The sequence below is a fragment of the Nilaparvata lugens genome, unplaced genomic scaffold (genome assembly GCF_014356525.2).
Source record: "Nilaparvata lugens isolate BPH unplaced genomic scaffold, ASM1435652v1 scaffold7441, whole genome shotgun sequence".
NCBI classification, from domain to species: domain Eukaryota; kingdom Metazoa; phylum Arthropoda; class Insecta; order Hemiptera; family Delphacidae; genus Nilaparvata; species Nilaparvata lugens.
Genome location: NW_024093190.1, coordinates 1683 through 13631, shown reverse-complemented (window position 1 = coordinate 13631; position 11949 = coordinate 1683). Strand labels below are relative to the sequence as shown.

The following is an 11949-nucleotide window of genomic DNA, read 5'->3' as shown; positions in this document are numbered from 1 at the left end:
TGTCTACAGCTACTATACAAAGTGAATAGTAACTGCGGCTTATACAGACAATTATACAGTCGGGCCTAACTGTAATACAGACCATACACTGTACTCCATCTGCGGCTTGCTATGGCCCGGAATCCACTGAGCGAGATGGTGGTTAGGGTACTGCTAGCCGCTGAGGTTGTAGGCGCTCTGGCGGGCGAATTCTCAATCAGCAGTCCGCTTCGGCGGTATTGTTGCCGCTTCGTTGCTGGCCACACACTGGTACAGGCCGCGGTGGCCTCCTCAACGGCCGCAATTGTCAGATTGCCGCCTGTCAGGTAGGAGCGATTCGGCGGTAGCGGCGAGCCATCTTTCTGTGCCGACACAATCACAAAATTAACATCTCATCTGAACCGAGATGGTACAATTGTACAAAGGTAAAAAATTACGGTATTGTCTTTTTTTCTTCAGAGCTACTTTTGAATATAAATAAAAATAGAAATCTAAGTACTCTTTTTAAAATTATCACTCACAACAAGTTTCGGCTATATGATGCCATTATTAATATTATTTACGGTACTTTTGACTTGGAGGAATATGCGGAGCAGAGAAATAGAGGAAGATCAGACAATTAAACGAAGTTTGAAATCATTTCTGAAGGAGGAGTGCCTTTTATAGTCTGAAGGACTATTTTGACTAGTGTAATAGACTCAAAGACAAATAGTTACTACATACAAGTTAACTGATAAAATTACGATCGTATTCAACCTTCAATGAAATCGAATTCATTTATCGCCTCAGAATACAAAAACATAATACTTTAACATGAAATCCATCCCTTTTGGTGGCTCGTTGGAGCCCTTTGCACACTGGGCCGCCGTGGAAGCGCGCCACCACGTGGTAGCATTGTCTCTTGTCTGTCACTGCACACTAGAGCCACCAGCCACCGGCCGAGCTACCAGGAATGTGGTGGCTCGAGCTGCCGATTTCGTTAGCCACCTGACTTTCGCGCTACCACGTCATATCATTGAGTATTATCTGTCATTGCATACTAGAGCCACCAGCTACCAGCCATCATCTCCAGTTCAGTTTCAATTCAAATCAAGTTCAGTACAGTTGTCTGTTGAAGTCGTCGTAATGAATAGTGAACAATTTGATACAGAAGATTTGAAGTTGAAAGCAGACCATTAATTATAACCATTTTTCACTATTTTCTTGTGTAATCAAACGAAAAACATCAGTCTTTCAACATAAAATATCCATATCATACATTTTTTAAAATATGAGTTTCAAGGTAAGTACTTTACTTCCTATGTAAGAGACTAAAATACCTATCTTATAAATTTTATGAATTGAAAAATGTGCTATCTTTCTCAGAATGCAAACAGGTATATACGGCACTAGTAGAATCCCTAATTCGATATGGTTTAATAGTTTGGGGTGGGACTTCGATAAAACCCATATTAAAAACATTTTTCTAATACAAAATTCATCATAAAGACAATTTAAAGAAACCTAGAACTTATGATAGTAAGATTTTGTTCAGTGAATTTGATGTTAAAACTATAGAAGTTATATCTTAGTTGCATAACAAATTACAGTTTTAAATACGAGCATAATTTCCCTCTACCCGATGACATAAATTATATCTTAGACCTAATACAATAAGAAAATATGAAATATACAACACAACTCAGCTCTTCTTAGAAGGCAACTTTACTACATTAGCAGTAAATTCATAAATATACTAGAAGTGAATTTCCACTTAATAATTCCGAAATATAAACACAGAAAAAGAGCCATAGAGGATGGCTAAACTTGAATTATTTCCAATCGTGACTTTATACAATAATCAACTTCATATTATAAATTATATTTTCGAACACTTCATACGCTAGATTCAAGTTTTATATATTACATCCCGATTAAGCTGATTTACGACTCACACTGGCGCACAAGGAATCTTCCTTTTGCCGGGGTTTTTGCCTCACCTACGTACTTATGCATGTGATCATAATTGATCTTCACTTTTAAAACTATTGTTTTGTAATGTAAAGGATATCATTTCGTTATTATATCTAATTAAATAAATGTATGTATCTTGGTTTAAGTGCAGTAGCATATACTTATATTTATTTTTTGTAAAGCTTTTTTGTATTTTGTTTTTGGCAAATAAAATTCATTCAATTCAATTCAAAAAAAGGTGTTATTTCTGCTTGTTCCATTTTGGGGACGTTGGCATATTTGTGTTTATTGTTTATTGTTTATTTGTGTTTATTTTTTTGTCAATAATCAAGCATGTCCAATTTTGGGAACGTTGGTAACTTTGAATAAAAAGTTTTCCAACATTTTATATTGGTAGTAGCTTCATGAATCATAGGACAATATTATATTTTGTGATGTTGGCAGAGTGTGCTTCTTCAACTGATCATGAGCACATAACTAGTGAACTGGAGTGAAGAGTCAAGTGGTGGCTGAGTGGTGGTGGCTGTTTTGTGCAATGCTATCAAATTTTGATGATGGTGCTTCCATGGAAGCTTCTGGGGAAGCTTTTCCATGGTGGCTCAGTGTGCAAAGGGCCTTAGTGATAACGCGCCGGTCCAATAATCAAGAGAACCCGAGTTCGAATCTCGTCGGGGGCGAAAGTTTTTGACCAAAGCACAATCACATACGAGTATATACGGCCACCCCGTCTTTCGGAGGAGACATTAAGCCGTCGGTCCCGTTTACCTAAAAAGTAGTCATCATCTCTCATTATCATCCCTCTCACTCATTACCCAGGCACAAGCCTTTGTGGGCATCACCCTCAGTTTAGTATTATTAAATTTGAAGACTACTCACCTTATACCATAAGATGGAGGGTCGATGAGAACCGTCACCGTCAAGAGCGTCGCAGGGCATCTCCAGGGAGTCACCCACCTTGCGCAGGTAGAGGTTCTGCGGCTGGAGGGTGAATACGGGGGGCCGCTGCACCATCACGTGGATAGGGGGGGAAGGCCCCTCTGTGCCAAGGTCATTGAAAGGCGTACACACGTAGTCGCCGCCATGTGATTCGTCTACCTGCATCACCAAATTGAATCAACTCATGCGATCCTCAACGTTCATTCAATCATTTTAGCACATTCACAATAAAGGTGAATTCCAACATATCAGTAACAGAGTCTGTGACCGGTACAGTGAAATAAAATTCCAATGAGTTATATAGTTACAGACAAATTCAATGAGTTATACGATACAGACGGACTTTACAATATAGAATGATTTTCCACAGTACAAAACTATCATTTGAAAGAAATTACCCTCATAAATATTGAATTAATTTTGGCTCTCTTTCTCCTTCCGCTTCATAAAGATTCACTATACGCCTACCTGCTTGAAATCCAAACTCGAGTCTTCGCACAAGCCACAGTGCCCATGTAGTAGGCTCATTCCGTAATCTACAGAGTGTCTGATAAGTCACTCCCTATTTTTATACAGCTACTAGCCGTCAGGCTCGCTTCGCTCGCCATGTCCGTCTACCCAGGGGGCACCGCCCCCTGGACCCCCGACTTGATCGTCCAAGAATGAGCATTTTTATCATATGTTAGGACGATCCAGTCGGGGATCCAGACTAAACGTCTGGCTAAACGGATATGGCGAGCGAAGCGAGCCGGACGGCTAGTAATATAATATTCCCAGGGATAACTCTGATTGAAGTACCTAGCAGTGCCCAATCAATTTTTTCGCGATAAATGCATTTCAATCTTCAACTTGGTGCCAACCTAACAAAGTCAACTCAACTTAATGCCAACCTGACAAATATTAATTTAGTTACCAGTTAACAATGTTTCGAGAGGTACTCTCTCTAGATTATAGTTCTATATTAACAGATGGTATGGACATTTTCAATTATAATTGAGAGAATAAGAGAATACATGCTAAAGACGAACTTCAAACCCTTAAAAACCACCCTTAGAGTTAAATATTGCAAAAGATTTCTTAGCGCGCCTCTAAAGGCCCAACTGAACATACCTACCAAATTTGAACGTTTTTAGTCCGGTAGATTTTTAGTTCTGCGAGTGAGTGAGTGAGTGAGTGAGTCAGTCAGTCAGTGAGTGAGTGCCATTTCGCTTTTATATATATAGATAATTTCTTCATTTATGAACCAATTCGGTTAGAACTACATTTGTTGGATAGAGCACTCCTTGAGGTTGTGTTTAACAGCAATTTTCATTTGTTTCAGTTTAGAAATGCCCCCTCTGTTGACTGTGGAAGAACGAGCCAAAATAGCAGCTCGTTATGAGGTCTGGGAATCTGTGGGGCTAGTACAAAGGTGGTGGAGGGCTGAACGAGGGATCCATGCAACACTGGAAGCAAAAACTGTTAAAAGTTGCAATTCCAAATTACTAAGAACAGGGAGTGTCGCAGATGCAAGACGATCAGGAAGACCATCAACGTCAAAGATAGCAGAGAATGTTGACAGAGTTCGTGAAATGTTTATGAGGAGCCCTAAGAAAGCACTGCATCAAGGATCTCGTGAAAGTGGTCTTTCACGTTACTCTGTTGCAACGGTTCGCAGCAACGAATTGCAACGCAGCAACGTTGCAAACTGTTGCAACAAAAGATCTCAGTTTTAAACCATGGAAACCATGAGATCCTAGATCCTTTATTAGATTAGATTACATTGATTAGATATTGGATTACACTTTGACGTGTCATATACTGCGGGAGCGTTCCATGATGGTGAATAATGTAGAGTAAAGTAATATTCTCACTTCAGGCTAAGTAATAAGAATAATATTGACACTGGTACTTTATAGTGGAGTCCACATTACAATGGCAGTATTTGATCCTTTTCTACAGTCAACAGAGTTTAGTAAGAGCACGGAGTAAAGAACACCCATTGTTATGTATTCTGTGGTAAGAGTAAAGCGTAGCCGTTATCACCTTGCTGAAGTACAACGATCCATTCTTCCTGAAGAAGACGCCTTGCACGTTGAACGGGTCGAAGAGGAATCCGTCCTTCTCCCACCTGAGTTTGGTGAGCGGCGGGTTGGCGCGGAAGTGACAGTCGAGGATTGCCGGCCGGCCGTACGGGAAAAACTTCTCTGGCGGCGAGTACACGATTTTGGCCTTATCTACAACAAATAAATGTCACACATGGAATAACGTCACATATGAGAATGTCACACATGGAAACGTCACACATGAGAATGTCACACATCATTGTCACTTCAACACCCCTATTGACAAGCCGCTTACGAATTCAACATTGAATATTGGACGTCAAGCTTGACAAGAAATCGGATAGTGAATGGCCCTATCAGAAAAAATAAGCCCATGCTTCGCAAGGTTCTATGTTTTAACACGGATTATCTTTTGTCTGTATGTATGTAACGCATTTACGGCCAGACGCGTTGATAGAATTCTATGAGATTTGACAGGAATATTCCTTTTTTAGCTGCGCGTTGATGTATACATAAGGTTTTTTGGAAATTTTGCATTTTAGGGATAATGTGAAAGGAAAAGGAGTTTCCTCCATACTCCGATATCACTATAAATCATCTACTCTGAAGATAGGATTAATCAGACTATAGAATTATTCATAATCCATCAGCTGACAAGTGGATTATTCATTGCATGCATTACTTAGATGTCTTGAGAAGCCGGTGAACAGGTGACACCGCAGATACTTGTGGATGAGAAAACTGCGTTAGGTCTACTGTGCACAGAACTACTAGTTAAAAATTTGACAAACTGAAAACTTGACTTACTGGAATCTTGAAGAATTTAAAATAGGCCTATAACCATCCTTCGGTATAATTAAGAATCTATATGCAAAATTACAAGTTAATCAGTTGGGAGTTCAGACGAGATGATGCGTCATTCGTATATTTCCTATTCCGTTCAATTAGGTATAAACCAATTCTTTCATTATTTATTATATACTATTAAAGATTAATGTATTGTTGAATGAATTTTAGCATACTGACATACCTAGTGAAATAAAACTTCAGGAAGTGGAAGTGTAAAAAATTATTCTTCAATGTTGTTTACCATCACGAACTGTTTATTATTAAATCACTTTTTTGCTATCAAAAAGAACGACTGGCAGTCAAGTTTTTGTAATAAATAGATTTATTCACTCACTGTGACAACGAGATCTTTCGACAGGTCCGCCATCTTCAACCAGGAAGATCCCTCGTTGGGAAGATCCTTCCTTGTTGAAGATGGCGGACCTGCCGAAAGATCTTGTCACAGTGAGTGAATAAATTCATTTATTGTAAAATTTGACAGCTAGTCGTTCTTTTTCATAGCAAAACAAAAAGATAAAATTTTAGCGTTAAAACTTGAAAAACTCATAATATATATAACCTATAAACTTGAGTGTTAATAGGAAATGACATTGGGTAATACGGCAAGGCAGAACCAACGATCTATATATTCTAACTGGATAGCGAACTGCATGCTGAAAGAATCGGACCAGCTGGGCTGAGCTCTCTTCCCACCACAAAGAGGCAAGAAAGGCACAGCGCTGGAAGGCTACCCTTGCACTATCAAACCCTTCTTGACAAAAATTCGCTTTATATTCTCAATAATCTTACTTATTGATAAAAAGGAAACTTTGTAGACACAACAGCATGTAAAAACAAATATGTAATATTCTGAATTAATATATTTATTTATTAAGCAATAATTAAACAAATCATATAATATTTTGTGTTTGCAGTACATATATCTAGCATGTAATCTAAAATTCAATTTAAATGAAATTTTAATAATGAAATAGATAATATAATCATACTGGTCAATGAAATTAAACAATTCACAATTAATATAAAGTTTAATCTATCTTTAAATCTTGGTTTAATCTATCTGTATCTTGGGTCAAGTGCAGTAGCATATATTTATATTTATTTTTTATAAAGCTTTTTTGTATTTGTTTCTGGCAAAATAAATTCATTCAAGTTAAATGTACCTAATTGGTTTTATTACAGTTTCAAGTGATTAGTGAGTGTTATTTTGTTATTCAATTTGGTTTGTGAACAATCTGAATTAGAATTTTTCTGTTTTCAAATTTTTGGACTGAAAATTGGACCTGAATTCAAGTGTGTGGAACATAACCTACTTTTTGGACTATTAATAGTGTATAAATAAAAATTTTGGGAAGAAACTTTTGGGCTGTGCCTGTTAGTCCTTCCCCAATCATTAATAAGAATTGTGTTTATCAATAAATAAATAGCTAGCAAAGCTTGGTACCCCGATATTATTGTTATATAAGAGCCAATTAAATGCTATAAAAGTGTTATAGATGTCTACGGTATCAAACTTTGACTGATTAAGTGTCAGAAGGCAGTTAATTTATATGTGCAGCAAGTTCATAAATGTATCCTATATAATCTGGAAAATAAAATGAGTAATTATTAAACAATCTATGACTGGATAATGGACAATTATTTCTTTTCAATAGCCAAAATAAACTATTTACAGAATATACTCGGTGTAGAAAAAAATAATAGTAGAATAGGAAGAATGAATAGTAATAATAATATGAAACGTAGTAATATTGAATGAATGGTTAGAATAATGGTATTTCAATCTACATAGAAGAATAAATATATTCAACTTAGTGATAAAATGAGATATCACTTCCTTTCTTAAATCTGTTAAGAATATATGCAGAACATGTAGGAACCATCCTGTAAGGTGCTCGACCTTTGGAGCTTTAATGAAAGTTATTAATGGCTCATAGGCCTCTGGCTGGCAGTAGGCTACTCATGTGCCTCGCCTCTTTGTGGAGGGGATGGCTGAAAAGGCGCCGGACCGTTTCTCGGCTGGCAAAGCCTACTCTGTTCGCTATCCAGTTAGTATATATATATATCGTTGGGCAGAACATCCAAAAGCATCTCTCTGCCAATAAAAGCCATATGGATAAATAAATACTGACACTGCACATTAAGATAGGCGGACGCCTCCTGGGTGTCACCAGTGGCACTGGCCACGTGACAGGTGTAGCGACCCACATCGTCCATGTGCGTGCGGATGGTGAGAGAGCCTGAGGGCGTCACTTCTGCACGCTGACTCAGGTCTGCCAGTTCGGCGATCGGCACGCCGTCCTTGTGCCAAGTGACCGACTCGGCCGAGTCCTTAGTCACGCAGGCGAATTCGGCCGTCTCACCCTCCAGCACCGTCTGGTTGATCGGCGGAATGCCCAGAAGGTCACCGCCTGTTGTCAACAGTCAGTTCACTACAACTCAATAGATAAATCATCTAAAACAACACTTTTGATTTAAGCAATATGTGTTTCTAATGAGAAATTCACTGTTCAATGTTTCAAGTAGTATTATTTTAGGATAGAAAAATTTGGTGTGGCGCACTCACACAACTTTCCTTGCCGTTATGAAAATTGATCACGTGACGCTAGTGTTCTCGCGCATCTCAAGTCTACTTATAAACAAAGATCTGAGCCAGCTGGTAACAGGACAATAACGCTGGAGACATACGAGGTCTGCTATGTCTTCATAGTGAATCATTTAATAGAATCAACAGTTGCCAACAGTTTGCTATTGAAATAATAACATTTTCTCGAATTGCGTGCTTATTTTCAATTTTAGGTGAAAATGTTACTGGACATTAATTGTAGAGATTTTCATGCTCAAATTTTTTTGTTTGAATTGCATCTGAAGCCTGATAATTGGGAATCTAAAATCAAACTTTGCACAGATGGGGGCGGAGCTCCTGAAATTTTTACAGATATGAGACTTGTGGCAGTTGATAGAGCTTATCAATTACTATTCTAGGTATGAATTTGATAGAAATCGTTGGTGCCGTTTTTGAGAAAAACGCGAGAAACCCTGTTTTTGACAACATTTTCACCATTTTAGCCGCCATCTTGAATTGTATTTGATCAAAATTGATGCAACACATCGCTTCTGAAAAGATACAAAAGAGCACCATTCTTTATGAATTTGAGAGTTGCAACGTATCACCAATAATGGAAAAAGCATGTTGAACGAATGTCAGCTGGTAGGCTGTCTTGTGCTAAAAGGACGTAGCTACAAGATGAAACTTGTGTATCTTTTCGGATGCAACACATTGCTATTGAGAATATAATAAGTGCATCTGTTGCTTATGGAAAGATACATTAAACCTCTTTGTGTATCTTTTCGTTTGCAACACATTGCTTCTGACAAGATACAAAAGAGCGTCATTCTTCATGAATGACGGAGTTGTAACGTATCACCAAAACCAATAAAGGAGAGAGCATGTTGAACAATTATTAATGTCAGCTGATAGACTGTGTTGTGCTAAAAGGACGTAGCTTCAAGAAGCTCCTTGAGTATCTTTTCGGATGCAACATGCTGCTATTGAGAGGATACAAAAGAGCGTCTGTTGCTTATGGAAAGAATCATTAAACTCCTTGTGTATCTTTTCGGATGCAACACATTGCTTCTGAGAAGATACAAAAGAGCGTCATTCTTCATGAATGACGGAGTTGTAACGTATCACCAATAATGGAGAGAGCATGTTGAACAATTAATGTCAGCTGATAGACTGTGTTGAGCTAAAAGGACGTAACTCCAAGAAGCTCCTTGTGTATCTTTTCGGGTGCAATACGTTGCTATTGAGAAGTAACAAAACAGCACCATTCTTCATGAATGAGAGAGTGAAAATAAACAAGTACTGAAAATTTATCAGGTCTTATCCTTGGGAAAACTCGCTGTACGACTTCAAAAGGATAATTCATCCTTGGCTGAAACAGCTGAGACTTTCGTCGTCTGTGGATAGTAAAAAGGGAGCGAGTGATTCTGTGGAAAATCAAAATATCGCATCCCCGAAATTCATAAGCTGACGTATAGCTAGCTGTAAAATATAAACACGACATTTTAGAGAATTGTGTTTTGTTTATCAATAAATAAAAATCTGGTGTGGCGCACTCACACAACTTTCCTTGCCGTTATGAAAATTGATCACCTGACGCTAGTGTTCCCGCGCATCTCAATTCTACTATTCAAAGATTTGAGCCAGCTGGTGACAGGGCAATAACGCTGGAGACACACATGAGGTCTGCTATCTCTTCATAGTGAATGATTTAATAGAATCAACAATAATTTGAATTTGATCAAAATCGTTGGAGCCGTTTCCGAGAAAATCACGAAAAACCCTGTTTTTGACAACATTTTCGCCATTTTAGCCGCCATCTTGAATTGCATTTGATCGAAATTGTTCGTGTCGGATCCTTATAGTGAAAGGACCTTAAGTTCCAAATTTCAAGTCATTCCGTTAATTGGGAGATGAGATATCGTGTACACAGACGCACATACACTCATACACACACACACACACACACACACAACACACACACACCACACACACACACACACAACACACACACACACACACCACACCACACACATATATATACAGACCAATACCCAAAAACCAGTTTTTGGACTCAGGGGCTTGATGAAACGTATAGAATTTAGAAATTGGGGTACTTTAATTTTTTTCGGAAAGCAATACTTTCCTTACCGTAATAGGGCAAGGAAAGTAAAAATAACGAGCGAAGCTCGGTACCCCGATACTGAAGAATAGAGTGGGTATTGATGGGCTTACCATTGACAGTGAGATGGAACCAGGTGCCGTTGAGACGTGTGCTGGGCGAGCGATTGGGGAAGAAGACCTTGCATTCATACCAGCCGGCGTCCGACTCCCGTATGCTGGTCAAATTGATGGATCCCTTGCCGAAGGGCGCGTCTGGGGCCAGGAAGCCGATTCGCTTTTGAAGTCGGCCGACCACGTCTCCATCACGCCCTCGTGCCATGATAGAATCGACTTGCTCTGAAACGAATCCATTTATTTGCCATGAGAAAAACAATGACAGAATCATGAAAAATGAAACTTATCACTTATTCTAAACTGAATTGATAAAACAATGAATGGACGATTCATCAGTAAATATAGTCCAGTCAATATAGACAAGAAAAAAGTGGGTGTGCTTGCAATTTATATTCTAGTTCTGATTTTTTTATATATCATTAATTTGTATACATGAGAGAAGTCTAGAACCAAATATTTATGCAAAATTTCCTTGTGCTATATACAGAGTGGCCAAAAAACACGTGTTTTTGGTTCATTTCCGTTTCCAGCTATTTCCGCCAAATCTAGTGATCGGAGAGAGAAATTTTCTCTCACCTTTTTTTAAGATTATAGAATTCTGAATGGAATGAGATCATTCGGAACTCTCTATCTCCAATGAGTACTGAGTTATGATTTTTCAAAAATGAGTGAAATTTAAAAAAAATCAATTTTGATGATACAGTATTTAGTATTTGATCAACAAGCAATATATCCCGATTGTTACAATCTAGATGTAAAACTTATGGGCGTAATTGTGCTCTACAATCTGAGACTAGCAGAGCGCTCTATCTCAAATAGATTTTCAGGTAACCTGACACAATGCTCCTTGTAATGTGAAAAACACCTAATTTCTAGCTTCAACAATCTTCAAGTCTATATTGTCCTCACAGTGATATTTTGCACAATGATTCAAGTTCATGAGATTACGTTCTATGAGAATCACCTGTTAGATGCACTTCATTTCAGTATTTCCTAGTGGAGAGGCGCGCTTAAGGACACCTCAAGGATCAAAATTTTAAACACTTACAACTTTTGACACAAAGCTCGGATCTCATCGTACTACACTTCATTCTTCTTGACTTATCAAGGTGGTTCAAAATCATGCATCACACGTCAAATTCGGTTGAAAAATGGAAATTTTATTGTTGAGTGTACTTAAGCCCATAATTATTCCCATAAACAATAAATGGTCAATTTTTATATTCAATGCTGCATATCTTGTGAAATGCTTCAGATAAAATTTTTTAATTAATTCCAGCTGACTGAATAATAAAATCAAAACACATTTTTCTTATGCATTTTCAATGCTATTTTTATATCCTGAAAAAGGACGAATAAGGAGTGAGTCAATTTTGTTGTCCA

The 11949-nt window shown here is 38.0% G+C and overlaps 1 protein-coding gene across 1 annotated transcript; it reads right to left on the bottom strand.

Moving 5' to 3' along the window:
• Positions 1-82: 82 nt before the first annotated feature.
• On the bottom strand, positions 83-10788 carry LOC120356661 (protein borderless-like; the record flags this gene model as incomplete). Its single annotated transcript, XM_039445619.1, is given in 9 exon segments — positions 83-131; positions 134-216; positions 218-266; positions 269-341; positions 2809-3027; positions 4894-5084; positions 7895-8194; positions 10564-10731; positions 10734-10788. Coding segments are annotated over 9 exon segments (1187 nt in total), but the record flags the coding sequence as incomplete, so codon positions are not given.
• Between the last annotated feature and the right edge of the window lie 1161 nt (positions 10789-11949).